Below are 25,403 nucleotides of genomic sequence, written 5' to 3' on the forward strand. Positions count from 1 at the left end.
AGTAGCAGAAATAACATTAAATGGCACATTAAACATTGCCACATGCCATTTTGTTTAGTGGCAAATCCGTTTTTCTGTGCCATATGCCACTAAAATTGTGTCATCATGACTCATGCATGAGCCCCAGTGAAATATCGATGCGCCCTAGCAAAAAACAATGGAGATTATCATATGCCGACCTGATAATGACTTTCCAAGATAATATTTTAGCAATCATGTCATGCAAGGCAATGAAGCAGCTCTTTATTGCGCATGCAGCTTGTTAACAAGCAACACATTTTGTACTGCTTGTAAAGAAAATTGATATCCATATATCCAAAACAGTATTAAAAATCGAAATGCGGGGACACTTTTTATGGGTTTCCTACTTATGAACGGCTAGAAACGCTTATTGTAAAAATGATTCACGTAAAAATCTCAAACTCGTTTAAAATAATGAGATTATTGTTTAAAATAGTGAGAATTAACACAACATCTGTAGTGATAAAAGCTAACCAAACACCCATGCACGCATAATTCACACATACAACACTTTTTACTGCATAGGCTTGTGTAATATCACCATATATTCCAAGGTAACCAAGGACACCTCCATAAGACTGGCAGTGATTTATAGATTTCTTGGACTCTGTGCTTGGCTCAAGGTTTGAGCGCTGTGTGTGTATGAGCTCGGCTTTGGCACTCATTTCACCTGATCGATCAGAAAACAGTGTGATTTCAAGGATAGACTGATCTCTAGAGCAAAAATGACAGCTTGATGATGCTATTTGATTTGATGATGTCATTCTATCGAAATTGGAATAGAGTGAACATGACCAAATGGAAAGCAGTTGAACATGAATACAAATGGGAGAATGCAAAAGCCAACTCCTTTTAAAGAAATATAGACAGGTACCTCCTATTCATTAAACCACAGGGTTGCGGATTGTAATTATAAGAGGTCCATGCATCATTTTTCTGCCGAAGCCGTGTTTACCACTGTGCTGAGATTGAAATACCGCCATAGATTATCTGACATGACAAGCCAAATGAATGTCTATCGGTAATCATGCATGTGAACCTTTGCCTTGCCCTGTATAATTAATGACAATGAGGTTCATGAGATTTGTGTCGGGATAATGACGTCCAGAGATGAATACAGAGGATATGCTTGATATAATACACAAATCACTCACATTATGGATTTAATTATGGCAAATACACCGATTGCTTTGTGATGTATTGAAAGTAGATGTTAGGGAAAAACCTAGGACCACCTAATTTTGCCATTAATTTGGTGCCCTGATTGCACTCGCTAAGTGCGAATACAATGCAGGCTCACTCTAGCTCGTATCCAAGGTAAATCATCAACAATATCCTCCCTTACGTGTGTTTTATTTAATTATGTTTTATTAATAAAGTTTGGGAGAAGCACGTTCAGATATTTTAACGCAAGTGGAGAGCACTCAGCAATCAATGGTAAGAGGTATATATACACTCTCAACTCTTCCCATTGACAGTTTTGCAGCATCCCTCCACCACCCCTTCTCCACGCTTCTAGTCCTAAGCACTTACATAGGGGGGAGTACTCTAGGTTCGGGCCGAACTCCGAGCTCGGAGCCCTCCCCCCGGACAGCACGCCAAATATGCATTAAACTTTATCCCCTCAAATTATATGTACTGTAAGTGTGAACTCGTGAAACTAAATACATCGTAATCGGCTAAAACGCATGTTACTTTGCTTCCTGAAAAAGCGTGCACGCGAGTCCGTGTTGCGTTCACATTTATGTGAATTGCGCCAAAGTTCGAGTGCAGCCGAACTCAGACCATCTCCTTCAGGAGGTCTCGGGGTTCAGTACCCGGGTCCGCATGACAGCTTTCACATAAGCAATGTTTTATGCGAACTGTACCCCGTTCCGAACTAAACTGCCAGTGTGAGAATGCCCTTATAGTTCACTTGTTAGTTTCCCTGGTTGTTTTCCCTCTCCCCCTCACAAATGGACCTGGCTGCTGTCCAACTACTATGTCTGGAGCAGAAGGACTGTTCTCTAGAGGACCACCCAAGAGATTTTTTTGGATTTGACGTGCCTAGCGGTCCAAGGCACACCTTCCAAGGACCGGTCCTCGAGAGGATTTTGACGCTTTTGTGGAGTGGGTGCTGGTGAATAATGGATTGGCTTTCACCATCTGCCCAGCGGAGGACATCACTCTGGACCCAGAGCCCAACCAACCATCACCCCATGCATGGCTAAAGACTGCAGCGGTGCACGAGCCAGCACCAGTAACGAGGACTGAGCCAACCATCGCCCCGGAGCCCGAGCCTCATGAAATGCCTGACCAGGTGTGTGAGCCGGCAACATCATGTGCTGCCGTGGAAGTATTAGTGGAGTACGAGGGAATGGAGGAGGGTGAGCTGAAGCTGACCTCTGTAATATATAATTTTGAAGACAATATTTGCATGAATCCCCCGTCCCCGCTGGTCCTGTCCAGCTCAAAAATCTCCTATACCACTGCTGGTTCCGGCTAGCCTCCATCTCCCACCTCCTCTTCCAATAACCGCCAGTTCCTCAGCCCCGCCTCTGCTTGTTTCCTTCAGCCTCTCGGCTTCTCCTCTGATGCCCCTTCCAGCCTTTCCAGAATTTCCTCTGGTCTTCCAGTCTCCAGCTCCTAGTAAAGAGGATCCCCCAGCTCCGTCTCTAGCCACTGATGCCGTCACTTCACCTTAGCCCGTTGCCTGGTCGCCTCCGCCTTGGCTCCTCCCTCCCTCGGCTCCACCTGGAACCATCGTCCTTACGGCTCCACAGGGTTCCCTCATCCCTCCGGCTCTACCTTGGTCAGATATCACCCTGTCTGCGCCACAGACTTAAAGACCTTAAGCTACGCTTTGTCCCTCCACCCCTTTGGCTCCATCTGGCTCCGCCTTCCCTCCAGCTCCGCCTCAGTCCTCTGGCAGTCTGGCTCCACCTCGGACTCTTGCAGTAGCACCTCACTGCAGTACACAAGATCCAGGGGGCGGAGTTGGATCCAGATCTAAGGGGTGGAGATTGGTAGGTTTAGGGATCAGGGGGTGGAGATTGGGAGATCTGGATCCAACTCCTCTCCCTGGATTTCGTGTTCTGCAGTGAGGACCATCTCAACTCTTGTCACCATGGCACACAGTCTCGCTGGCTCTTCGTTTGTGCCCAGGGCTCTACTTCCATCGGCCTGATCTCAATAAGTTGTCCCCTTGGAGTCCTCTGTCGAGTCTCCACCCTCCCTCAACTCCATCGTGGGCCATCATCCAGGCTGCACTTTGGGTCCCCCCTGGCTCCTCCCACCATCATCACCACCCTGGTCTCTCCTGTCATTTTCCCTGGTTTTCTGCCCTCCACCTACTCTGCATCCTCCTCCACAGTCCCCTCATTCCCCTTGGACTTTTATGGCGCAAGGACGCGTTTTTCTCCTACGATCTCCTGAGTATTCCTTGTGGATTTATTAAAGACTATTTTTGTCCTTGTCCGTGTGCTTCATTACAGCTACTCGTGACAATGTTATTCTCACAGTGGCAGTACATTTTTCATAATTCATAGATTCTCCCTACTACTTTTTTTATCTTTTAAATTTTCCTTTCTATAAAAAAAAGCCTCCTGCTTGTATACATTCAGAAGGTCATCCAGGTTTGTGAAATTGCACAAACAGATCAGCCACTAGACATGCACCTGTCACTGAAAACTGAGACCTACACAGAATTTGATCATTTGTCAGCAATTTTTTGTCAGCTTTACCTCTTTGATCTAATGTATTTACTTGAAGGAGCCCCCGAGATTTTAAAGGACAAGTTAGGTATTTTACACTTAAAGCTACCACAGAAACTGAAAATTCTCGGGCCAGCAGCATGTGTCCAAATTTCAGTCTTAACCGTTCTATTTCATCAGAAACGATCTGAAAACAGGACTTTAAGTGTAAAATACCGAACTTGTCCTTTAAGTTAATAAGTTTGATCAATAATACAATTAAGTCAATAACAACAACAACAATACAATTAAGTTCACCAAACCTTGTCAGCACAGATAGGGTTTTCCAGATCAACTTGCCATTCTCAGAGCTGAAGCTATTTTCTCATCAACTGGATTGCTGGCTAATTAGAGAGTGTGATATGCAGTTCTATCTCTGTCAGGTACAAGCCCATTTCAGAGCCAGTCATTCTGTGATGAGAACCAGGAGCACTATTAATGAAAGCCTTCCTCACATATATCCCGTGAACTTAATCAGCCAAGGCTAATCATAGAACCTGCACCATCTATCCTGACGAGCAGTTAAAAAAAGTTTGAACCTTTTAAAATAGTCTCGATTTCTGTCAGCAGGCTCTCAGCGTGTGATCTGATAGCTTCCATTTAAGTCAATATTAATTAAATTCTGTCATTTGACAATATTTTACAGTGCCACAAAAGTTTTATGTGAATATTACTTATATTTAGTACATTTAGGGACCCCAATTGCTGTCAAATTCATCCTATTGTTGACATGCACAGGAGGCATTTTGGTCCTTTCCTCTGCACAAGCTGTATCATAAATATTTTGGGATATCTTGCATATATTTGGGATGCCTCAAATGGCCTTGAACAGAAATCATGCCACAGAATATCAATGAGATTGAGGTCAGGACTCTGACCTGACCACTCTAATATATGGAATTTCCCCTGTTTGGACCAACTCTGATGGTGATTTATTCCTTTGTTTAGGAACAGACTCGTTGCATGACCCCCTTTCTTTAAAGTTTCAGATCACAAACATCCTGGCAATGTGCTATGTAAAACAATTATATTCAAATGCCTGCAGATTTATACATTTCTCTCTCGCGGTACATTGTCATTTAAAGAATCATTTGACATGTCTTTACACTGACCTTTGAAAGGACAGCCAAGGCACGACTGGTGCTAAATTTCTATTTGTGATCTATCTGCTTCAATTGGGACTGATGAAGCCCGAAGTCTTCAGACATCCTCTGGTAACCTTTTCCAGACTAATGAGCCTGTACAATTCTTCCTATGTGGTTTTCTGAAATCTCTTTAGGTCATGCCACATTTCACTTTAACAAAATTTAGTGGTAACCAACTCTTTCATGGGGCAGGATGAGCATGTGATAGGAACAACTGACTCAATTATCATTGTTCATGAGGCTGAGAAATTCACATTATCAATTAATTAGCTTGACTGATTTAACCTTTTGTTCAGTAATAATATGGACATTTTTTCAACATTTTCTCATAATTGTTAATATTTAAGTTCATGGGTCAGATTGACATTTATGGCCCTTTTACAAAGTATTGATTTTGTGTTTGAGGTGTAGCAGAATATGTTTACATGCTTGGTTGTTCAAAAAACACATTATTTTTCACACATTTTACATTATTACAGCACATATATCCCCAGTCTTGAACGTGCTGTATGGTTCTGGTTTCGATGAAGCCCCTCCTTCCGAAATACAAAATGAGCTGTGATTGGTTAGGTGGCCCAGTGTGTCGTGATTGGCACGATTGTTCAGGAAATATCCCACCCCTCCATAACTGAGTTCTGCTCAAGTGTAAATATTATGGATATGGAGTCAATTTCAAACCAATTCAAGCCTGATTCAGACCCTGACAATGTTAACGAACAAGAGGATCATGCAGAATGGCATACACTTCTTTTTTTTTACAGGACGTTTCAGAGTGGTATCCATTTTATACTTTTCTTATGCATTATAGATACGATGTTATCCACCATTTAATCGTGATTTTTGTCGGAAAACTAAGGTAATACAAAGAGTTATCGGTAATAAAACTATAGTTAGCCTACTTTTCCTAAGGAGCAGTGAACCATCTTAGAAATCTGAGAGCTTACAAAAGCAACAGAAAAGAAGCTCTACATAAAATGTGCAGCGCAGAGATAAATGTTAGGGTTATAAAGCTTAGGAACAGACAAATTCTATTTGAACCCCTCTAAGTTTGTCTGCCTTAAGAAAGCCAAACAAAGGTGTTTTGGAACCGGGGTGGGGTAAAGAAGGCGTCTCTTTGACATAGCGGCAGCAACACTCTTCATCTTTTCTAATCAGCTCAGCCAGGCCTCGCCCCCCTTTTTTTAGTGTATTCCGTGGGCGCGGATTATTTAAACGAGTAACATGGTGACTTCATAAGATTCGGAAAAAACCGCATTGTAGTCCAAACTGGAGGGCTGGAGGCTCTAGCAGTTCATTGTAATTCTTGAAAAGGGGATTCTGTTAAATTAAATATCTCCCTTTGGAGTGGGAGGATCCCTTTAAAAACATTGAGAAGTTGATGATAAGTGATCACTGAAAGCAATGGAACATAAAATGAAAGATTCAGACCTTTAGATCATTTGCCAAGTCAAAATACTCTGTTGAAATCTGTGAGAAAAACATCTCTGGTGTAACATTATGGGTACTAAATGGATTATAGTCACAATCCCTGTATTCAATAGGTAAGTGGGTTTAGTTGTTGACAAAAACAATATACTCAAAGAAGATTCCAGATAGTATGAACGATAGATTCTAATACTTATTTTTCATTCCTTTGCACACCATAGGCATGACCTTTAGATGCTGCCAAGCCCAAGTTACATTGTTTCACGTTTGAACAAATACTGACACCTGGTGGCAATACTTTCATGCAACATTTACAAGAAATTTAAACAAATTAAATAATATCAACATTTCACAAAAACAAAACTTTGATATAATATATTTCTTATAAAACACACATTGAGTTATGTATATGGCAGTAAAACCGCACACAATGTTATGTCTCTTAATATGGTTTTGCACGGAAAGTGCTTTCATATCCAGCACTTTCAGGGAGAACAGTGCACCACAGGAACCAAAGTCTTATTACCTCACTGTAGTGAAGCCCTTTGGGTCATTGTGGGGGTCCCAAACTTGTCTGGGCTATCAGGTGGAGAAGTAACACCATATGACCCCATAGGGATGCAGTCCTGTTGAGCACCTTCTTCTGTGTGAAGGGTGAGATGGGCTGGAGGCTCTGGACCGCATCTTACTAAAGCTATAAAGCACCTGTAGAACTGGCAATGAATTCAGAATTGATACAAGTCTATAAGCATAATGAGGACACAAATACACCTATAAGAAGCACATACCTGATTATTGAACAGAACGTAGACGATGGGATTCAAAACAGTGCTGCTCTTTGCTAGTATGGACGACACGACGCTGGCTGTGGGGCTGACAATGCCAACGCTGAATGTGCCAAGCAATGCCATGACCCCATACGGCATCCAACAGAGCAGGTAACAGGACACCATGGAAACCACCATCACCAGCACGTGTGTTTCCCTCCTCTGCGCAGCTGTCTGATTGATCTTAGCAACCTGTGGGGTGACGAGACATGCTTTGAGGTTTGCTTTTCAAGAACAACAGCATCAAGCTGTACATTTGCATCTGGTTTGAAACGCCACATGGTGTCTATGAATGTTTGACAGAATTTAAAGCATTTTATTTTTAACATGTATGTTTTGATTTTCAAAATGTTTTTGTTGCATTTGTTAAGGCCTACAAGAATCTGCTAAAATGCTCAAATCTGATTCTGCATAGCCATTTAAAGGGATAGTTCACCCAAAAGTGAGAATTCTGACATCATTTACTAACCCCCCATGCCATTCCAAACCCATAAACCTTTGGTTAATCCTCGAAACACAAATTAAGAGAGGTTTCTGTCCCACCATTTAAAGTCCAGGTAACTTAGAATATCCAAAAAAGTTCATAAAGGCATTGGAAAATGAATCTATATGGATCAAGTGGTTTAATCCAAGTGTTGTGATGATGATCACTTTATATGATGAACAGATTTAATTTAGGCTTTTATTTAGCCAACCTCTAAATAATGATCTACACAAACAACGCATGACACAGGCACAAGCTCCTGTTTACAATATGTGATGCACTGAATATAAGCCTAAATGAAATCTGTTCATCATATAAAGCAATCATATCTCCTCACAAGACTTTGATTAAACCGTTCAATTTAAATGGCTTTATTTTACGACACCTTTATGGCCTTTTTGGATCTTTTAGGTTTTGGTTATATAGACTTTCATTGGAGGGACAGAAACTTCTCAGTTTTCATTTAAAAAGTCTTGTGGGTTTGGAATGACATGAGGGTCAAGTCAATGATGACACAATTGTTTTATTTTTGGATGAACTAACCCTGTGAAAAAGACTTTGGTTCTGGACCGTAGCATGAAAAATGCTTCATTTATGGCAAACAAACATTTGGCTAGAAAGATCGATAAGTCTTACTCGAAGAGAGCTCTTTATCAAAATCACTGCTTCCACTCCCACTCTCTCTCTTTCAACCTTTTCCTCTTTCACTCTTCCCTCACCCCATGAATGGCAATGAGGATCTTCCCGTAGCAGTAGACCATGAGAAGAAGAGGCAGGAGCAGGCAAAAGACAAAGAGGCAGATGACGTAAGAAGTCGTTTCTGGGGAGCGATGGTTCCACTGGACTGAACAGATGGTGCCGGGACCCTCGGGACCGTAACTGCTCCAGCCGAAGAGAGGTGGCGATGTCCACGCGAGAGAGTACAGCCAGCAGCCTGTGATGAAGAGCCAGGCCTTCCTATAGTCAGACACGTCCACTTTCGTGCAGCAGAGGATGGTGCTGTAACGCTCGTATGACAGTACAGCGAGGGAGACCAGTGAAACAATACCTGTTGATGTTGGATAAAGGGTCACCGTGATTCTGCCAAGTAAGACATGTTCCTGCATCAACATATTATAACATTCCTGTCCCAAAATGTAGTCCTCACCCTACCCCTAAACCTGACCCTACCCATAACTTTCCCCTAAAATCAGAGGGAAACTATAGGTGAATAACACTGATGTTGAAGCACCTAACCCTGGTTCTAAGCCTAAACTTGACATAAACTGTAAACTTGTCCCTCAAATATGATTGGTTGATTGGAAAATTGTTCCAGGATCAACAAAGATGTTGATCCAGGAACATGTTGTACTTGGTGAAATCACGTTCACCTTGAATCAATTAGGCCTATTATCAACCTAAATTTTTATTTTACCTTAATTTACCTTGATAGTTGCTGCCAAATTCTCTTATACTTTTATTAAACCTTAAATCTTAATTTACTCGCCCTCATGTTATTTCAAACCTGCATAAATGTATTTCTTCTGCTGAACACAAAATAAAATATTTTTAAGAATATGGGTAACCAAACAGTTGAGGGGCACCATTTACTTCCTTAATGTTTTATTTTTATTGTATACCATTCTATGGAAGTCAATTGTGCCCCACAACTGTTTGGTTAACTTACAATCATTATTCAAAATATCTTATTTTGTGTTCAGCAGAAGAGAGACATTTATAGAGGTTTGGAACAACTTTATGATGAGTAAATTATGACAGAATTTTACATTGGGTGAAGTGCCATATATATATATAATATATAAATATAATTATTTTATTTTTTATTTGATAAAATACGGTTTTAAAACAACTTCACAGTAAAATAAACAGGATAATAACAACAATCAATGATGCAAACTCCAATTGTAGCCTAATAATTAACCAATCTGACACAACTGAACCGCATGCTAGCTGAAATGAACCAACAGTAATATTGCATATTTTCAATGTGATAATCCATTACGATTTTTTATTTATATCAGTATAATGTAGAATATATTAGTTAATTAAGTCTTACCGAACATTGCATTTGCAAAACCATACCACCTGCAGCCGTGAACTCCCGTCAGCCACCGGCCGTATACAGACGCGACGAAACTTAAAGGTGTGCCAAAAATACAAACAAGCATGTCGCTCACACAGATGTTCAGCAGTATCAAATTAATAGGAGTCCTCAGGACATGAAATCGGGCGAAGACCAAAAGAACAAGAAAGTTATTTAGGAAACCGAAAACGAAGATTATTCCCAAACACACTGCCACTACAGTGTGTCCCGTGCGGCTGAATCCGGGCTGATCTGGAGTCGGTGTGTCCAGCTGGCTGCCGTTCTCTGAGGACTCTCTGAGGAACATATAGCGGACAGTAACCATAATAGACTGGATAGAGCACCTGTATGCTGGAATGGAGAAGCTTAAGAATGGGGAAGTAAGTTGCACTCTCAGGCTGTTTAAATACCCCGTAGACCCACAGATCCCGTTCATTATGGTCCCTCTGCCCCCCTCCTCAGGAGAAGAACGCGACCATCCCGTCTTTAATCTATCAGAACGCCACTCAAGCGCGCACATCCTCAAAGTGGGCTATGGCAAGCCATTTATACCTTAAAAAGAATACATATTGTGTTATAGGCTACATTTAATTATTGGTAAGAAATCCAGTAGTGACCAGGCCTTTTATTGTTGAATTTCACTATTAAGTTCTACACTATAACATTTTGTAACGGAAAATGTAGCCTACTGGTAGGCCTTTCAAAATACAGGTAAAACACATGTAGGCCTATTTAAAAAAAAACTTCATATAGTAGCCTACATTGTGCCCTATTTTTACATACTTTTTTTTAACAGTGTAGTAAGATTTGCAGTTGAACTATAGGCAGCATTCAATCATTACACATAGCCTAAGTAAAAAGGCAAATAATGAGTGAGAAATGTGACTAACAAATGGGATATATATTAGTGTCATAAATACCTGCAGTGTTCAATAGGCTATTCATTTGGAGTAGATACTGGTAAGATATTTTGTAGGGAATATTTTGTTTTATTTGGTGAAACTGAAAAATATACAATTTACTACTGCATTTTATAAATTATTTAAAAAAATAAATACTAGTAGTATAAAAATATTCGAGGCAGTTTAAAGAAATAAAGGTAAAGATGGCTTGCCACAATACCCGTGCATGCACCTATATACAGTGCTATGCATAAGTTTAGGCACCCATGCTAAAGTTGACTAAAAAGAGGAATAAAAAATCATCTTTTGGAAATTGAACTTAATGCCTTAATTTAAAAAAATAGGAAAAATCCAACCTTTAAGGACACCAATTTTCTTTGTGAATGAATAATGTATCGTAAATAAATAAATGTTCTTCCTTAAAATACAGGGTGCATAAGTTTGGACACCCCTATGTTAAATTCCCATAGAGGCAGGCAGATTTTTATTTTTAAAGGCCAGTTACTTCATGGATCCAGGATACTCTGCATCCTGATCAAGTTCCCTTGGCCTTTGGGATTAAAATATCCCCACATCATCACACACCCTTCACCATACCTAGAGATTGGCATGGTTTTATTTCAGTTAGCCTAACAGCTAGTTTGATTTGCATTGAGAGATGATCTTATGGAAAGTACTCCATGCCAATCTCCAGGTATGGTGAAGGGTGTGTGATGATGTGGGGATATTTTAATTCCAAAGGCCAAGGGAACTTTATCAGGATGCAGAGTATCCTGGATCCATGAAGTAACTGGCCTTTAAAAATAAAAATCTGCCTGCCTCTATGGGAATTTAACATAGGGTTGTCCAAACTTATGCACCCTGTATTTTAAGGAAGAACATTTATTTATTTACGATACATTATTCATTCACAAAGAAAATTGGTGTCCTTAAAGGTTGGATTTTTCCTATTTTTTTAAATTAAGGCATTAAGTTCAATTTCCAAAAGATGATTTTTTATTCCTCTTTTTAGTCAACTTTAGCATGGGTGCCTAAACTTATGCATAGCACTGTAGGTCTAGGGCCTTTTGATATTGGTCTAAAAAGAGAACTATTAATAAGGACTGACATATATGAGAATGTCTCACGTCTCTAAAGGTTTCAGAAATTGTCATTGGGATATTTAGTTTCATAGTCCATTTATTAGAAAACAAACTATTTTAACGCACTGCTCATTTCCTGAATTAAACAGTTTAACAGTCAGTCTGTAATTCAGTAAACTGCAACAAAATTGTTTCTCAAATGTGTTGAATGTTACATGACAGATTTAGATTTAATGTGCCCCTGTTGTCCTCTTGGTTAGGCATCAGCCTGATTTATTTACTTCATAAGAGAGCAGAAAAATTAGGGCAGATGGGGGAGAACTTAAAATGTGTCAAGGCATCAATAATCGAATAGTGAGCATGCCGAAATGAAAAGTTCCACCATCTGGTCCACTATAATGTACCCATTTTTGCTGTGAGATGAGCATTGCTTTCCACATTGTTCAGTCAAAATGAAACTAATTTACTTTCTAAATCTAATTCCCATTGCTTAAATTTACATTCTGGCCTGCAGATTGAATCCTGTTTCATTTGTACTTACGTCACATTATGCTAGTAAAATGGGTTACAAATGTTGCATGCTTACTAAAATAAGAAAATAAACTGAGCATCCTATAGCATGGTTGAGATTACTGCTAACAGTTAAATCAAATAATAAGATCATTAATTTAGTGTTCATTTCAATCTTTATTAAACTAGGGTAAATGCTTTGAGAACATCTCAAATTGCATTTTCTCATTCATTAACACACTCTAGGGATGTGAGAGGATGATGGGAAAGAGAAAAGCACAATAAGAACATAGTATACTCACTGTAAAAAAATCCCATGTTGGGGTTATAAACCACTGATTGAACCCAAGAGAGTTAAAAAGCCTTCAGTTCTTAAAACGATTCTCATTCTCAAGTTACATGTACCGTAGGCCTAAGTGAATATTTCTGAATGATTTTACATTTATATTTATGTATAGTCACATATCTTAAAGTCTTGGTTACAAAATAAGCTATTTAACATTTCCACCACTTCTTGCTCAAAAAGAAATTAAGCATATACTTATTGAACACACTCCCATTCACACTATGAGAATGGTAACTTTTAAAAATTGCCTCTATAGTATCTAGTATTTTTGCTAGTATGTTTGCTAGTAGCTTTGCAAGTATTAAAGCAAATATGCTGACCTAAGATAAATTATTTATAATTTTGCTCTAATTTTTTTGAAAAATGAGCTAAAGTTGCAGTTAGTGGCTCTCTATATGTCCCTTTAAGGTTTGTGGACGGGCAAATGAATGACTCTGTTCTCCTAGAGAGAGTCTCCCACGGTCTTATTAGCAGTAATTGCAGTTTTGCGGAGATGTGGGAGTGAGCGTGAAAAGCTGTCCTCATGTGCATGTTCATACCCCACACCCCCTGAATACATGCAGGGCAGAGAGCACTACAGCCGTCTCCTGCTGAAGCTGGTGTATTTATGAATGAGTGGAAGACGAATCCCCCATTGGCACCTTTGCTCAGCAGACATTGTCTCCCACTTCAGGAGCAACAGAAACAGCAGCACGTGAGCTCGCAAAGATGTCTTTATCCTCAAAAAAAGATCTCTTAAACTGCAAATCAATGCTTTAAACAGGAGAGACGGAATGCAGTTGACTTTGAAAATCAGTAAATTGCCTATAAAAAAGTAAATATAAAGTAAACGTATAAGTCTAATTTACTAACAACAGACTGTCAAAAAATGTAAAGCATTCATAATTCTGACAGGTCATTCTGTCAGTACAAAAAGTATGTAAATGTGTAAAGTAGGTACAAAAGGACTATATTTTTGTGGGATTTATTAAACAAAGGGTCACATGATCATTCTGAAAATAGACTACTGTATACTATTCTTGGAAATAATTGAGGAAATTCATCATAATTGTGCAAAGGCTTTAGCTGTTTTGTCATACTCGTATATCAAAAGTGAGGGACTGTGGCAGGGAAATACATCATTGCCTGAGGGAAAAAAAGTGTGAAACGGGTTTTGAGAAAACAGGTTTGTAAAGATGATATTCAACAACATTTGAGCAATTTAGAGGAAATTTATTTTTGGTTTGCTCATGTCACTTTCAACATTGCATGAATTATGCTTTGCTTTCTGTGTAACCTGCTCTAAAGAGTCGTAACAATTGTACATTAAGTTTTTAAAGGTCCCCCAAAGTATGAGGAACTTTTTTTAGAGAGAAAAGTAACTACATTAAATATATTTTTTTTTGTCAAATGACAACAGTTTTTTTTACGACTTACAGTAAAAATATGAACTTTCAAAACAGCATATAATACAAAAATAAAGTTTAGTAAAACTATGATTGTATTACAAATCATATTAATAGACTTTACTTCCTCATTCATCCAGCTAAGAGAGAAGTGAACTATTTCCAATCAGGTTTTCTCACGTATGCCCTATTCTAAGATAGCGTATTTACATGCTCACGGCTAAAAGAAGTAATTAACTGCCAGATTTATGAGGAATGTCTGACACCATGAATATAATGGTTTGAGTCACTGTACAGAATGTCCAAAAGCATTTTTAAGCTAACATAATAATGTAAACACAGGCAGTCTTATGCTGAAAATGTATTTTCTTCATAGTGTAAAACCAGAAATCTCTTCTTCAATACCAGTACAAATCCTTATTGATTTCTGAGACGGGCACACCTGAAAAACACAAAATAATACAAATAATTTATGCACATAAACAGACAGTAAACAAATACACTGCATGTTAAGCTGTATCCGAATATGCATAAATCCCTACTAAATAGCTGGCAGTAGTGTTTCCAAAGTGACATCGCCAACTACTGGCCTGGCATACAGTCAAATAGTATGCGTAATATATAGAACATACTTTTTTAACAGTCATGAAATTAGAATAAATAATTACTTATTCAAAGAAGCTACTCAGAGATTCAGAAGTGACAATCACATTTAAAGCAACTGTATATTTTTCATCATAATATATCAGTTTCAAAATCATTCTTATGGTGGCACTGACTTCTTTCCCACGCTACCCCCCAAAAGTCTGTTCTCGGAGTAAGTCTAGTGAGAGGGTACGAAATTCTGCGAAAAGGGGGGATTGATTTACGGCAGTACCTCACACACAATATGTCACACCAACATATCAATACGGACATCATGGCAGAGACTTAAGGGCACGTTTACACGACAACTATGTATAAAAACGGAAAGGTTTTTCCTTTGCGTCCTTCACATACAGACGACAACATTGTCAAAACGATCCTCTTTCACACGGATCCACGAAAACGACAAAAAATGCTGTATTATGTATGCCAGGCCAGTAGTTGGTGATGTCACTCTGTAGAGAAACACTATGCACCTAAAGAGCCCTATCTTGCACCCAGCGCAATTGACTTTGTACCGACGCATGTATCATTCATATTTTGCACCCGCGCACAGCGGACTTTTCCCTCCACAGACGTACGTTGGTAAATTAGGGAATGAATGAACTTGCTCTCCCGGGGGTGGTTCAGCGAAAAGAGGTGGCGTGTTCCGGTGCAAACGTTGGTTATTTTGCAGTTTTAGAAAACAATTCCGCCACTGACCAGGAAAAACCCAGTCTAAAGTCAGTGGCGCGTTGCGCGTTAGTCATATGGTATTTTAAGGGCGCATGCTTGGCCAATATGTACCGTGCACAACGCGCATACACTTTGTTTCTCTAATCTAAACAGACGCAGCAGTTTTCATTTTCGCAAGTCATACTTTTTTACAAGGAAAAATATTAACACACGAGGCAAATCATTGTTGTGTCCATAAGGATGTGAAAAAAGAGCCATATATCTAGCTTAGGCTACACATTTACCCAAATTATTATACGCCTGTTTAACCAAAGCTAATTTGGGTGGGTTTCTCCCATACAATGTCACTTCTCTGTCTTTTACGGCCCTGACGAGAACGTCGGTCTCCTCGGCTGTGAACCGCTCCTGGCGTGAGCTGGCAAATCCGTCATTATAATAGCAATCCGCCATGGAACAAGCGCGCCTGCTAAGGGAATGTGAGAGGACGCTCTGATTGGTTTATTTCACGTTACGCCCAAACCACAGTAATGAAGCTACTTCAGACCAACCCATTTTAGATTTGCGTCGGGTGCAAGAGTAATTTATCCCGCCGGTATAATAGCAACAGCACCCACAAAGTTACTTGCGTTTCGCGTTTGATACTTGCGTTTCAGATCGTTAAAATAGGGCCCATTGACTGAATACGCAATACAAATGTGCATGGTGTCACCGTTTTTGCAAATTCGCATTTTTGTAGTTTACACAGAGACGCTAACTGAATAGTTTTTAAAAACTTGCACTTTGAAACCCATTTTGAAACTCTAAGGGGTTAAACTACAGTTCTCAACTAAAAACTAAAACATTTTTGTGCGTTTTGGCCATTCATTTACACGACAATAGCGTTTTGGGTCCTGAAAACACAAACTTTTGAAAACGGGTTTCAAAGTGCAAGTTTTTGAAAACGATACTGTTATCGTTTACCTGTAAACTACAAAAACACAAATTTGTGAAAACGGTGACGTCATGCGCATGCCTATTAGGTGTTCAGTATATATATACGCGTAGTGTTTTATAAAGTGACATCGCCAACTTCTGGCCTAGCATACATATGCAGCTGCAGCATTTTTAGTCGCTTTCACAGATCCGTGTGAACAGGGATCTTTACTTTACTGTTTATTTTTACAAGGACAATGCACTTTATAATAGGCCTAAAAAATCCATTAAAAATAAATCAATATTTCGTGCCTATGTAGGCAGGCCTATTTATTAATTTTTGGTGAGTAGCCATTTAATACTGATAATGTACATTTAGCATTGCATTATCACAAAACAAACCCCTTCAGGGTTCTAAAGGCTCATCTAATCACATGTCTTAGCTTATTTTGCGATCAAGAACGGCAGACTGTTCATTATCCCTTAATTTAACGATGTATACCCTATTAGATGCATCTGTGAACGAACGGTTAGCAATGGCATAAGTTGCAGTACCTGAATCTAGGCCGATCCTGCTTCCAGAAACGTCTTTAAAGCCCGTCCCAGAATTCCACTCCGGTCTGGTCTCTGATTTTGAGAAGGGCGGCGAGATCATGATGCCCCCTGTAGGCCGATCCATTTGTAAAAGATTCAGGTAAGAGCTGCCCTCAGCAGCCACGGGCGGTTGGTAGAGTATTTGAGGCAGTTCAAAGGCTGTGCTCTGTCTGGGTGGACAGTGCCAGAGGGAGGATGAGGATGATAGTCCTGAGGGATTCACGATAACTCCCTGGGATGGAGGTGTGGCTTCCATGGATGTCAATTGGGTCAACTTTGAGGAGCCAGAAGAGTGTGTGGACTTGGACCATGTTAGACCAGGAAACACCCATGGTGATGATGATGATGATAGGGGGGCATCTGGGATAAGAAAAGCATTTATTTAGATGATTGATTGATATAGATAGATAGATTGATAGATAGATAGATTTGCTGGCATTAACACACCAGATTTGGGAGTCCTATTGCTCTCCTTGGCTTTAGTGCTGAGGTCTTTTGGTATGTTGGCTCTGTTCAGGGCACGGAAGAAGTGCTCATCCACGGCAGTGTTGATATCACCCTGATAGTATGTAAACAGCTGTGGAGAATCTTTACACTCCTCTGAGTGCTCTAACAGTCTGTCCTCCATCATCCTGACTTAGGGATACAATATATATTATTTTACAAAATGGGTTTCATTTGTGTCCCCCATGTACATATGTGTAAAGAGTACTTAACATTGAAATAAATCTAGCATTTTGTCTTTATTCTCACTAATTTAATCATCATAAAAAGAATGAAGTTGTGCATCCACCCTATTATATGTCCCCCTTTTAAAGCAATGCATACATTAAAATAAACAAAATGGTAAACACTGTAATAACACCAATCTTTCAAAAATGATCTCTCCAGTTAAAATCTTACGACGTCAACCCTGTTACAATGATTTTGTATTGGAAAATTAAGTGGATATTAATATCAGCATTTAACTTTTCTTCTCTACCTTGAGCACAAAGCTTGTACTGTTAAATCAAACTGTAAATCTGTCAACCCTGGTACCTTTCTAAAGGCATGACTTTGATCCAATATTACCGTTTGAAAGTTTGGAGTCAGTGAGAGTTTTTTTTTATAATCATCAAAAGTGATGGTAAAAACATTTACAATGTTACACAAGATTTCTATTTTATATAAATGCTGATTCTTTTGAACATTCTATTCATCAAAAAATCCTGAAAAAAAATGTATCATGGTTTTGGACAAAAATAAAACCATGATCGCACAACTGATTTCAACATTGGAGCAAAGCAATGTTTTGTGAGCAGCAAATCAGCATATTAGAATGAATTCTGAAGGATCATGTGACACTGAAGACTGGAGGAATGATGCTGAAAATTCAGCTTAGCCAGAATAAATTAAAATTTTAATTTATTAAAATCAAAAAGTTATTTTAAATTGTACCATTTCATGACAATTTTTACTTTGAATTTAATTAAATAAATGCAGCCTTGGTGAGCATAAAGCCTTCTTTCAACAACATAAAAAAAAAAACTACCAACCCCAAACTTTTGAAAGGTAGTGTATATTAAAATGTATGAATGTAGCTTGAGATGGCAAAGTACAGTTTATTAATATTTAAACATTACTTATTTGATAGAAAACTGGACAGTGCAACAAAATAGTTTAGGAAAAACAAACGAATAATAATCTCTTATTTAGACTAGTTATTATAAACAGAGAACAGCAAAAGACTTGCAAAGATGAAAGCCACATTTCTAAATCCTCTAAAGCACTCCTTCCTCAAACTGAAACAGGACTTCAACTGCATTCACAAAAAACCCAAATCCCTGAAACAATCAACACGCTGCTTACCGAACTGAATCCAGCGCACATCCAGCCACCGATCGCACTAAAACAAAACCAATGTGATACTTTGTGCGGGAGGTTGTGCACTGAGAAATGTGCCCGAGCGAGTTGAACAAGGTCATCTCAAACAGATAACATCACAGCTGTCATTACGCTTACACGGAATTACACTGGGCTTGTTTTTTTTTGTTCCCATTTAAACCAAAAATCTTTTCTGTGACAAAGTTGATAAGAAACGTCTTTTTCATGAAAGCAAGAAACAATGAAGAGGTCACAAAATGTGTTTTTACTATAAAACTATTAACAGAAGTTCAAAATGATTCAGACAGTGACACACATTAGCATAAAAGGAAGTGATGATCACACAAATTATTATTTGCAGTTAAATTTCCATCATTGTCCCCCAAATTTTGAAATGGTGAAATGCACTGGCATGTCGTGGGAACGATAAAAAAGAAAACCACTGTATATTGGTGTTGAGATGTTTGAGCAAGAGACATTAAACAAGTTCTGTTTTCTCTCCACATCTACGCATCTTCCTCATCACTTCCTGCTAAACTGCTATCGGTCGACAGCATTCCTCCTTCCTCCTTGTCCTCCTCTTCATCTTTCGCCTCCTGTGGTTTTGCGGTGCTTTCGTTTGTACCCTCCTCCTGTGGAGTCGGTTCTGCTGCTTCTGGTGTGCTGGGATTCTGTTGTTCTGCTGCTTTTGAAGGGTCCGCTTTAGATCCGTCACCCAGGAAAGAGGACCAGCTTTTCAGTCTCTCTTCTCGTTCTCGTGAGGTTTCCTCAACCTGTGTAACCAGAGCCAAAAAGTGAGCCCAAAAAGCAGAACCGATTTTAAAGTTTACAATTTTTTAAATAATTATATTTCATTTAACATTTATTTGATCTCAAGTAAAAATGTACAGTTCAAGTTTTCATTAGCATTTATTCATATTTTGTACTACTTTATTTTAAATGTAAAGTTTTAGTATTTTTGTTATTTTTATTAGATTTTCTGTCTATAGTTTTTAATAAATTTTAGTTTTGGTAATTTTAGTACATTAAAATAAATGTCATTGTCATTAAAATAAATGACAATTAAAAACATTGCCTTGGCAACTAGCTGAAATAAAACAAGTTGTATTTTATTTCTAGTAACATTTGTTGTAGTTTTAGTTTTCATTAATATTTTAAACTAATTTTAAAGTTTTAGTGATTTTGTATTATAATATGTCTGTATAGTTTTTAATAACTTTTATTTCAGTTTTAGTTTGAGTAATTTTAGCGCATGCAGTTAAACTAAATTACACTTTTTTATTGTTTATTTTATTTCAAGAAACTTAACTTTAGTCAACTATACTGACCCTTTTAACGTTCTTAATATACATCTCTAGTCTAATTGTGCATTTGATTACAAAATAAAAAATGTTTGTGTTGGTTTAGTTTCCTTTTCTGATGACATCATGTAGGTTTTAGCAAACCCACATTCGGTTTGTATGCAACGCCCACTTCTCGTGATTCAGCAAATTCCTGATGGATAAACTAATGTCCCTCGCTATATTTTTTTTCTCTTCAAATATCCTGATTCATTCAGAAAAAATTTGATCGAGGAACTACTCTGTAGCAAATTACAATTCTTCATAACTTAAAACAGGCTGAGTATTGTACCTGGTAGTCAGTTACACCGTCCCACGGCTCTGCTGATAGTTTCCTCCCTCCAAACCAGCGTCCATTCAGAGCCGCCTGACACATGTCCGCCTCGTCAGGTTCCTTAAAAGCCACAGATGCCACTCCATCAGGGTGCCTCTGTTTCCAATGGAAGAAAGCAAACAGTTGAGCATAAGAAATAGCAAAAAAAAAAGAAGATACATTTGAATGCAGACTTGTGTAAACACAATTAAGTTATCATCATAATTGTGGACAGAAGTAAAAAAGGACTTACATCAAAGATAATGACCTTCTTCACTATCCCGAATTTCTCACATTCTGTCCGCAGATCATCTCTGTACTCATTCAGAACCAAAGGATCCTCCTGCATGACACATAAGGTGCAGCTCTTCAACACATTTTCAGTTAAATGCTTGGACACATTTGATTACATTTATATTCTTCATTATCTTAAAAAAGTTTGATCTAAAGGCTTAAAAGATTGAAATGGGCTTAGTATACAAATATAAATGGTCCCTAACTGTTACTAAAATAACTGAATAATGAAGGACAGCAGCCAAATAAGTTTCTAAAATACATGTGACCCTTTTCAAATGTTTCAAAAGCATCCCAGGATGCACTTCATGATGTTTGTTGAAGTTTTAAATGTCCAGAGTATGCGCAGAGCTGGAATCTAGTACACTCTTGAAGAAGCTACAGTATAACATGGCTTTGATTTGTTTAACTTTTGCAGTCAATTCCTATTACTCCTATTAGTGTTACTTCACACGTTTTAATCATTTGCTATTATTTTCTAAATGTTTAATTGGTAGTATAAACTACTGTTCAAAAGTTTGGGGTTGTAAGATTTTAATGTTTTTGAAGGAAGTCTCTTGCTCTTGCTCACAAAGGCTGCATTTATTTGATAAAATACAGTAAGACAGTAGTATTGAAATAATATTACAATTTAAAATAACCTAATTAAAATGTTTTAATTAATTTAAAATGTAATGTATTCCTGTGATGGCAAATCTGAATTTTCAGCATCATTACAGAAATTAAATTGCTTTGAAATACAAATATTTTGTAACAATGTAACAGTATTCACTGAGACTTTAAACTAATATCCATTTCTTTAAAAAACAAAAAAAACTTAAACTTTTGAATGGTAGCTAGTTAAACTAGCCATATTAAGTTGAATCACAACATAGTTTTAGTTCAATCTTAGTATCAGTCCCATATATTAAACAGTTAATAGATGTAGAAAGCATGAGGATCCTAGATTTGCGGATCCACACCTTCATTCCTGCTCTTCTCCGAGCCTTTCGGCTGCACCTACTTCAGGAATGCAGACAGACCTGCCTTGAGCTCTGACTCAAAGGTACAGAGAAACTAAACTGTTACTAATCAAAAGCATTTCTGTAATTAACTTTACACATCTTGAATACCAGTGCCAGGCTAAACATATTCTGAGCTGTGAAAAGAAAATTCTGTGGATCTGGTTTTTAGCTGCAGCAAAAGACATTTGACAAATGCTCTGTCACAAAACAGGAGGTACTTTTTCATGCAGATGTCACTCAAAGTAAAGTGTTGCCAACAAAATGTTCTATTCAATAACATCTACAATATGAAGTTTTTCTTCTGGGCGTGTCGGTATGTTCTGAGATTGACTCTTACCTCAAAGTCACTGGGATGAAACATGTTTTGAATGATGAGAACTTTTTCATGCCTTTTGCGAGCGTCCATGGCCTTCTCCGGCCTCCAGTCCAGCTGCCTGACAATCATAAATGACAGAAGTGTCAGTCATGTCACAAAAGATATTATGCTGAATAAGCAGAGCATTGTTGCACTATAAGTCAGAATTGAGCCACAGGATTCAGCTAGAAAAGGTTTGTACTTTTGTTGCATCTGGAGCTTTTTGCGGTACTCTTTGTTCTTTTTCTTCTTCTTGTTGGCGTCATATTGTCCTTTGAGCTCGAATCGCGCCGCCTCCACGTGCAGTCGGTAGCCCCGAATCTCACTCTCATCCAAGAGCCGCTCGGCAAGAGCTACAGACTCTTTCTGCAGGGAATAATCTAATTAAAATGTTTCTCTACAAATTATATAAATACACATGTAGAGCATGCTATACAGTTTTAAAACTAAAACTGTTCAAAATAGTATTTGTTCATTGAAATCAAGCTGAGATAAAATGAAATATAAATATTAGATGAAAAACTAACTAAAGCAATATAGGTTGAAGATGAAGTGAATGACAAAAGCACATAACAAAATTGCTTAAACTTTAATTTATAAAAATAAAGGCTAACTATAAATAATACTAAAATAACTGCACGTCAAACATGTATGTGTTTTTATTTTGAAATATATATCGAATATTTACATGTACATGATCATAATGTTATAATGACCGACCTTCAAGTAGCAGCAAAGTCCGTCTCCTTTTTGGTTTCCATCCTTGTCCCTGTAGAGCTTGATTTTATATTCTTCTGTGACAGGATCACGCATGATAATTCCACATTTGGACATAATCTCCACAAACTCATCAGGAGTTATGTCTAGAGGAAGACCTAGCAGAAAGACACATGCACTGAAAAACACTTCATGAACTGAATTGTTGATGATCAGTTCTTGGATCAGACCAACCGACTGATTTAAAAACTAGATACGGCCTCTAGAGGGAGTCATACCAGTATTTACAACATGATATTAATATTAAAGACATATAGTAATCTAATCTAATAATGAGGAAATTATTTACCTGTCACATAAACATTTGTGTTTTTGTCCTGTTCAACTTCAAACCAGCCTGTAAAATACAATAAATATTTTTTTATTTGTTCATATAGTTAGAATACAAAACATTTATGTCAAGTCACCTTGTTTTATTTAGAGCTTTATACAATACAGATTGTGTCAAAGCATCTTAACAGTGATAACAGGAAAGTTATGCATTTCGACTGACCAGCTGAAGTAAATTCAGTGTTGACTCAGTTCCATTGTAAAGATCATCAATTATTAAACTAGTTAATCTATACAGCAGTTATTAGGTAAATAATCATGAATATCTTCTAACCTGGGTCTGCTTTTCTTTTCTCTCCTTTCTGAGCGCCCTCCTTAGTTTTGTCCTGGTCCGAGCTCTCCTCCGTCTTCTTGGGCTCCTCTGGATCGGCGGGAGGGGCCGCAGCAGAAGGATCAGGGGCCCCTTCCTCATTGAATCCATAGTTTGCTTGATATGCTGCGATGAAATCATCATTTATCTATAAAGAAAATAAAAACATTTAATGCAGAACTGACAGCGAATCAGCTCCATTAAAACAGACATTGTGTAAATGTAGTATTTTGTTTGGTAATGGGAGACCTTTGGAAACCACGCTCTCTTTTCATGGTCCCAGTCGTACGCAGTGCCGTCTTCGGGGTCGACGTACGTGAATGGATCATCTCCACCCTCTTTCTTCTGTTCATAAAGCTGCTGCAAACGGAGCTGCTCGTGAAACTCTTTATTACCATCCGAGTCCCCGCTCATCTACAGAAACACAGATAAGGCAGAGATACTTTACTGAAGTGTGTCATTTGGGACAGGGCCATTCTGATGGGTTCATTCAAGGATTGCTTTGCTTTGAACTTAAAAACTGACAAAATGCACAATAGTTCACCATGTTTTCCCTTCTAAAGAGATGCATTTTGTAGCTTTAGTTTCACCAAGTCATCCTAAAGTTTTTAATTTGATGAAACTCCAAATAAGAAATCATTCAGTTTTTAGTTGATGCGCGAAACAAAACTTCACTAAACATTTTGTAGCGGCTGACATCCGATAATCACTATAACTTTGCACTTTTACTATTCAATGACCATAACTAGTTGGTTAAGAGAGGAGCATTTTAATAAATATATGCATTAGATTACTTTTTACTTAACCTGTTCATTATATTTTTACATATTTATCATTCATCATTTGATTATTTAATGTAGGTTATTTTTAAATAGGCCTAAATCTGTCATGAAAATAAGTTAGGCTAAATACTGCCGTCGTTGAAATCACCAACAAATTGTAGAAACATAATTCTGTTATTAAAAAGTTGATATAAAAAAATGCCTTACGTGTCATTATAATGTTTATACAACTCTGTATTATTTGAGTGTTGATTATTAAATACATTTGATGTATTAATTGATTATTATTAAAACTTTATTTTCATTTTTGGTGTTGGTTTTCAGACATCTGCATCCTGAATATTAATTTCGGTGGATCACTCGTATAAATGTATTTATACAGGAATTTATAAATGTATTTTACAGTTCATTGCTAAACATGTGATTTATATGCATACTACCTAGTTTTATGAATATAATTCAATCTGCATATCAACCTGACAAATGACATAAAATACATTTTAAAGAAAAATAGATATTGAAATAAATTAATGCAGGTTACCACTTTTCCCCCGTTGTTTTAGTTTGCCACTGCCACCCTATGATTTTACTGCCCCCCTCTGGCCAGTGGCCACCCCATTAAAAATGTCCTGGAGGGATCACTGTCCACTACTCGAGCCCTCGCAATCGCATTGATTACTCTGATCGAAACCGTTTGACGGAGGCACAAAGGCGGACGTGAGCCGAACCGTAGCGTTGCCAATAGAGACTAGCAGATTCATGATTTATTATCGAATGCCGGATTCGCTGTGGTACAATGAGCAGGCATATAAAATAATAATAATTTGAATAATAATATTAAATAAATACAGGGCAGCGGGCCAAATCAGTCGCCAGACCACCGGGAATTCTCCCGGTACTCGCGGTGGCTAGTCCGGGCCTGGACGAGACAGAACTAGCTAACCCCACATAAATCCGTAAATGCCGATCTGACGGGTGAACAACACAACTGTTCCTAGGCTTATTTAGAAAAACAGCACGGTCTACATTTAATATAAGAGGCTAACAGCAAAAATGCACACTGCTTTAATGTTTAAATTAAGAAAATATTAAAGACAACCCACCTTTTCAAATGCCGAGACTCCAAAACATAAATGTTGCACTTCCGAGGGTAACGCGCATGTCCAACACTGCGCGTCTTCCGGAATGCAACTGTCGCGCTTGTGTGTAGTTCCCTATGGTAGTTCCGCCTTAAGGTTTCTCACTTAGTTCTCAAGCTTACGATTTTC

General features: G+C 38.2%; 3 protein-coding genes across 4 annotated transcripts; all 3 read right to left on the bottom strand.

Annotated features, from left to right (window-relative positions):
• Positions 1-5,654: 5,654 nt before the first annotated feature.
• Positions 5,655-10,239, bottom strand: tmtops3b (teleost multiple tissue opsin 3b). The gene is made up of 4 exons (XM_079599028.1): positions 9,690-10,239; positions 8,353-8,681; positions 7,111-7,341; positions 5,655-7,035 (listed from the first exon to the last, which is right to left on the bottom strand). The coding sequence occupies exons 1-4, from the start codon at positions 10,234-10,236 to the stop codon at positions 6,850-6,852; spliced, it is 1,293 nt and encodes a 430-aa protein (XP_079455154.1). The 5' UTR covers positions 10,237-10,239; the 3' UTR covers positions 5,655-6,849.
• A 2,131-nt stretch (positions 10,240-12,370) lies between these two features.
• On the bottom strand, positions 12,371-18,878 carry LOC306991461 (uncharacterized protein). 2 transcript variants are annotated; one of them, XM_079599320.1, is made up of 4 exons: positions 18,616-18,745; positions 17,215-17,403; positions 16,729-17,127; positions 12,371-14,383 (listed from the first exon to the last, which is right to left on the bottom strand). In XM_079599320.1, exons 2-4 carry the CDS (start codon positions 17,396-17,398, stop codon positions 14,340-14,342), a joined length of 627 nt encoding a protein of 208 aa, XP_079455446.1. In that variant the 5' UTR covers positions 17,399-17,403; positions 18,616-18,745; the 3' UTR covers positions 12,371-14,339. The 2 variants fall into 2 exon arrangements, with proteins under 2 accessions (XP_079455446.1, XP_079455445.1); XM_079599319.1 differs by having other exon boundaries at positions 12,372-14,383; positions 17,215-17,399; positions 18,616-18,878.
• Positions 18,879-18,880: 2 nt separating this feature from the next.
• htatsf1 (HIV-1 Tat specific factor 1) lies at positions 18,881-25,373 on the bottom strand. Its single transcript, XM_079599318.1, has 10 exons — positions 25,239-25,373; positions 23,603-23,767; positions 23,318-23,501; positions 23,003-23,050; positions 22,657-22,811; positions 22,139-22,302; positions 21,919-22,015; positions 20,537-20,626; positions 20,263-20,400; positions 18,881-19,403 (listed from the first exon to the last, which is right to left on the bottom strand). The coding sequence occupies exons 2-10, from the start codon at positions 23,765-23,767 to the stop codon at positions 19,137-19,139; spliced, it is 1,308 nt and encodes a 435-aa protein (XP_079455444.1). The 5' UTR covers positions 25,239-25,373; the 3' UTR covers positions 18,881-19,136.
• Between the last annotated feature and the right edge of the window lie 30 nt (positions 25,374-25,403).

This window comes from Phoxinus phoxinus (assembly GCF_949152265.1).
Source record: "Phoxinus phoxinus genome assembly, chromosome: 23".
In the NCBI taxonomy this organism is placed as follows: domain Eukaryota; kingdom Metazoa; phylum Chordata; class Actinopteri; order Cypriniformes; family Leuciscidae; genus Phoxinus; species Phoxinus phoxinus.

Coding starts and splice junctions, on each gene's coding strand:
- tmtops3b (XM_079599028.1), bottom strand. CDS start 10,236: ATGTGCGCGCTTGAGTGGCGTTCTGATAGATTAAAGACGGGATGGTCG. Junction 8,682..9,689: donor TTTTGCAAATGCAATGTTCG/GTAAGACTTAAT, acceptor CAACATCAACAG/GTATTGTTTCACTGGTCTCC. Junction 7,036..7,110: donor ACGTTCTGTTCAATAATCAG/GTATGTGCTTCT, acceptor ATTCATTGCCAG/TTCTACAGGTGCTTTATAGC.
- LOC306991461 (XM_079599319.1), bottom strand. CDS start 18,731: ATGACCTTGTTCAACTCGCTCGGGCACATTTCTCAGTGCACAACCTCC. Junction 17,400..18,615: donor TGTGCGCTGGATTCAGTTCG/GTAAGCAGCGTG, acceptor TCCCTAAGTCAG/GATGATGGAGGACAGACTGT. Junction 17,128..17,214: donor CAATAGGACTCCCAAATCTG/GTGTGTTAATGC, acceptor TTCTTATCCCAG/ATGCCCCCCTATCATCATCA.
- htatsf1 (XM_079599318.1), bottom strand. CDS start 23,767: ATGAGCGGGGACTCGGATGGTAATAAAGAGTTTCACGAGCAGCTCCGT. Junction 22,303..22,656: donor GACTTTGCTGCTACTTGAAG/GTCGGTCATTAT, acceptor TATTCCCTGCAG/AAAGAGTCTGTAGCTCTTGC. Junction 20,401..20,536: donor AGAAGGTCATTATCTTTGAT/GTAAGTCCTTTT, acceptor CATTGGAAACAG/AGGCACCCTGATGGAGTGGC.